Raw genomic sequence first — 4,770 nt, forward strand, 5'->3', positions numbered from 1 at the left:
GTGGTGGGAGGGGCTGCGCCAGAGGAAGGGGTTCGGCTGCCCTCTCCCCCCCCCCACTATTTATAGGGGGAAGGGAAGAGGGGGCCGCCCCCCTAGATGCATCTAGAGGGGGGCGGCCAGGAGGGGAGACTTGCCCCCCAAGCAAGGTGGGAGGCACCCCCTCCCCTAGGGTTTCCAACCCTAGGCGCCTTGGGCCCCTGGGGGGTGCACCGGCCCACTAGGGGGCTGCTTCCCTCCCATATTCAGCCCATTAAGTCCTCCGAGGCAGGTGGCCCCACGCGATGGACCCCCTGGACACCTTTCGGTGGTCCCGGTACAATACCGATAACCCCCGAAACCATTCCGACAACTGAAACTGGACTTCCCATATATATAAATCTTCACCTCCGGACCATTCCGGAACTCCTCATGACGTCCGGTATCTCATCCGGGACTCCAAACAACCTTCGGTAACCACATACAATTTCCCTTAACAACTCTAGCGTCACCGAACCTTAAGTGTGTAGACCCTACGGGTTCAAGAACCATGCAGACATGACCGAGACATCTCTCCAGTCAATAACCAACATCGGGATCTGGATACCCATGTTGGCTCCCACATGTTCCACGATGATCTGATCGGATGAACCACGATGTCGGGGATTCAATTAATCCCGTATACAATTCCCTTTGTCTATCGGTATGTTACTTGCCCGAGATTCGATCGTCGGTATCCCCATACCTCGTTCAATCTCGTTACCGGCAAGTCTCTTTACTCATTCCGTAACGCATGATCGTGTGGCTAACTCCTTAGTCACATTGAGCTCATTATGATGATGCATTACTGAGTGGACCCAGAGATACCTCTCCGTCATTCGGAGTGACAAATCCCAGTCTCGATTCGTGCCAACCCAACAGACACTTTCAGAGATACCTGTAGTGCACCTTTATAGTCACCCAGTTACGTTGTGATGTTTGATACACCCAAAGCATTCCTACGGTATCCGGGAGTTGCACAATCTCATGGTCTAAGAAAATGATACTTGACATTAGAAAAGTTCTAGCAAACGAACTACACGATCTTGTGCTATGCTTAGGATTGGGTCTTGTCCATCACATCATTCTCCTAATGATATGATCCCGTTATCAACGACATCCAATGTCCATGGTCAGGAAACCACAACCATCTATTGATCAACGAGCTAGTCAACTAGAGGCTCACTAGGGACATGTTGTGGTCTATGTATTCACACATGTATTACGGTTTCCGGTTAATACAATTATAACATGAACAATAGAAAATTATCATGAACAAGGAAATATAATAATAACTATTTTATTATTGCCTCTAGTGCATATTTCCAACAACTTTCACTTCCACGTATCACCATGGAGAACTTAAACCGATGCAACTAATGTAATGGCAAGAACACACGAAGGAAGAGCACATGATATTTAAGTGGATTTGGAAATGCTCTCAGACACAAGATTTTTTTTCTGCCTACTTCTACATGATAGATTTAACTCTAGAAATCTTTTGAATAGAAAATCCTTCCACTTAGAGTGCTATGATTGTATCTTTTGCAATGAAAGCACAGAAGAAACTTCCAGACATCTTTTCTAGGATTGTTGCTTCTCCCAAGATTGTTGGAGCAGCATTCTCCCCTCAAAGAAGCTTGGCATTTCTGTGTGGGATGATATATTATTGGCACATCAACTGCTTCCCCCTCGATTGCTATGGAACATCTGGATCCAAATGAACGGGAAAGTTTTCGGAAATGAGGTTCCTAGTGTGAATCGCTAGAAGTTTAAGCTAAAACAGGATTTAAAGCTGCTGGAGCACAGGATCAAAGCAAATCACTTACTGGTTTTTCAAGAATGGATTGGTGCACATCTACAATGAACTGCACTGGCAAAATAGCAATTGGACTTTGACCATGATAGTCAAGAACTGGCATTGGATAATAAGCTCTGTTTTTTTGTTTTTCATTTCTTTTCCTTCTTCTTTTGTGCATATTATACTTGTTTGATTTATATTAATGAAAATACCGTAGAACAATAGGTCTCGGCTTAAAAAGACGTACTACTTGACTGACCGAAACATTTCAAATTTCAGTGAACTCTCCCTTTTTTTCTTCTGAAACTGGTGGTCCTATGTTAATTCGTATTACTACCTTTGACCGTACAAGGAGGCATATATCAGAATTCAGAGCACCCTTCCTTTTTGTTAACTGTGTTGATTAGCAATCAAGTAGATCATGCTACAAATACAATAAACCTGGTCGTTAATAAATCGAGGAAGCTGACGTAGCACAGTACTTCTAATTGATCAGTAGTTCAGTACTGGTGCTGTAACCAGATGTCTTCCAAGCTCCACTTGTCGTCTCTGGATTCTCCTAATTCAAAGTTGGGGAACACCACAGAGTCGGCGCCGTCGTCGCACGCACGAGCGAGGAGCTCCGACCAGCTCCCGTCGAACATGTCATCGCTCCTCGCGCTGGCGCTGCCGCACTGCTCGCTGCCTGCGCCTGACCAGTTCGTCGCACTGCCGACGGTCATGACAAGCTGGTTGGACGGGAACTGCACCTCGAGAGACACCGATGAACCAGCCGTGCTCGACGTGGTCACCGTCGTCGTTTCAGGCGAATGGTACATGGGCGACGGCGCGTGTTCCAGGATCGGCGCGGGCGTGGCGGCGGTGGCGGCGGCCTGGATCCTCTCGACTAGGCGGGGCATCCATAGGTGCCGCATGACGTCCCGGAACTGGCGGCTGTCGACGTCGCACTTGAGCTGCTTGGCGTGCTTCTGCACCCTGGTCCGCCAGTAGTTCTTGATCTCGTTGTCCGTCCGGCCCGGCATCTCCCGCGCGATCCTGGACCAGCGGTTGCCCCACCGGAAGTGGAGCTCCAGGATGAGCAGCTGCTCCTGCGGGGTGAAGTCGCCGCGGCGGACGTCGGGGCGGAGGTAGTTGAGCCACCGGAGCCGGCAGCTCTTCCCCGTGCGCCTCAGCCCCGCGGCGCAGGCCAGCTCGTTCCACCGGCCCTCGCCGTGCTTGGCGATGTGGCCGGCCAGGAGCGCGTCCTCCTCCATCGTCCACGGCCCTCTCCGGAGGTCCACCGCCTCCTGCTCCCCGCTCGTCGCCGAGGCCGCCGGCCAGCCGCAAGACCCCATCCAGACAGCATCCATGCCCGTTGACCCGAAGGAATCGAAGTGATCCATAAGACTGCAGAGTGAGCTAGAGTTGGAAGTGATCTAGAGCTTGAGTATGTTGATCTTGTCGTTTGTTGGTGCAGGTGGAAGTTCGGATGAGACGAGGAGAGGGGGAGACGGCGGGGTTATATAGTGGAGGAAGACGTGTGGGCTGGTCAAAGGAGAATATAGGACATGTGTTTGCCGCACTAGTGCTGCCTCAGCCGCAAAACGGAAAGGGATGCTAATGCCGATTTTAAAAGAGAAAAAAGGATGCGCGCTCTCGTGTTGTTGGGCAGGATCGGTCGCATAGCAGAATTATTTAAATCCACTGGGGCGACTGCTTGACTGCTGAGGGTTGAACGTTGACCTGATGACTGATTGTAAACCGATGCGTGCAGCGTGCCGCGTGCGTGACCTTTGCTTTGGCTACGAAACGAAACTCTCCTTTTTATTTCGTCTCCATCTGACTTCTTTTCTACGAACTGATGAGGGTGGCTCTCGAGATCACGTGCACCCTGGTGAATAACAAATAAAACAACAGCAAAATATTTTCATATGGCAAACATGTTTTTTAACACAGTACAAACGCAAACACTTATATATACATGCATACACTCACCTCTATGAACGCACACCTATCCCTATAAGCATCTTCGAGAAACTTAGTCGGCATATTATCTTGAGATTTACAAAGTCACCATAGGCGTCTCGTCGTCGACGGGAACGTCTCCTCTCACTGAAAGCGCATCGCCAGAAATTGCGAGCACCAGGAGTCCAGGATTTGAACCCTGGTGGGTTGGGGATACCACTGTCCCTCTCCATCTAACCATCCAACCACAGATTGGTTCACATGCTTCTTCTTTTTTAACACAGTACAGACGCAAGCGCTTATATATACGTACATACACTCATATCTATGAACGCACACACGCACACCCTACATCTATGAGCACCTTCGAGAGACTGAGTCGGCATATCATCTTGAGATTTTACGAAGTTACCATAGGCGTCTCGTAGTCGATGGAAACGTCCTCTCCGAATGTGCATCGCCGGAAATCCTGAGATTAATCCAGGATAAATGGTTGGTTCGCCTGACTTGAACCCTGGTGGACTCGAGATACCATTATTCTCCTAATCATCCAACAACAGATTGGTTCGCCTGGCAAACATGTTTGGGTATTCATTTTTTAAGGGACATATTTTTTCTAAAACACAGTGCAAATGCACACGCTCATATATATACGTGCGTACACTCCAGGGGCGAAGCTAGGCTAATGCAAAGGTATGCAATGCACACACAATGTTTTTTGCAGAAAACAAAAGCAGTATATCTACTTTTTTTTTTAGAATCAAGCAGTATATCTACTGTACTGGTATGTTACTGCGATTTTTGAGCGGATTTGATTATACTAGTATGAACTTTGCCGACTTTGACGATCGCAATAACTAATGTACCATGCACTGATATTTGTGGGACACCAGCAAGGCGGCAACAGCAACAGACTAGGCCCACCATCTTCTCTTCTTCTTTTGATAAACATAACCTTGAGGATGAGGCAAAAGGATGGCAACTACTGTTTGTTGACAATAATAAGCACC

General features: G+C 48.5%; 1 protein-coding gene across 1 annotated transcript; it reads right to left on the bottom strand.

Annotated features, from left to right (window-relative positions):
- Positions 1-2,245: 2,245 nt before the first annotated feature.
- Positions 2,246-3,267, bottom strand: LOC123075210 (transcription factor MYB2). Its single transcript, XM_044497871.1, has one exon. It carries the CDS (start codon positions 3,196-3,198, stop codon positions 2,317-2,319), a length of 882 nt encoding a protein of 293 aa, XP_044353806.1. The 5' UTR covers positions 3,199-3,267; the 3' UTR covers positions 2,246-2,316.
- Positions 3,268-4,770: the final 1,503 nt, after the last annotated feature.

The sequence above is a fragment of the Triticum aestivum genome, chromosome 3D (genome assembly GCF_018294505.1).
Source record: "Triticum aestivum cultivar Chinese Spring chromosome 3D, IWGSC CS RefSeq v2.1, whole genome shotgun sequence".
Classification (NCBI taxonomy): domain Eukaryota; kingdom Viridiplantae; phylum Streptophyta; class Magnoliopsida; order Poales; family Poaceae; genus Triticum; species Triticum aestivum.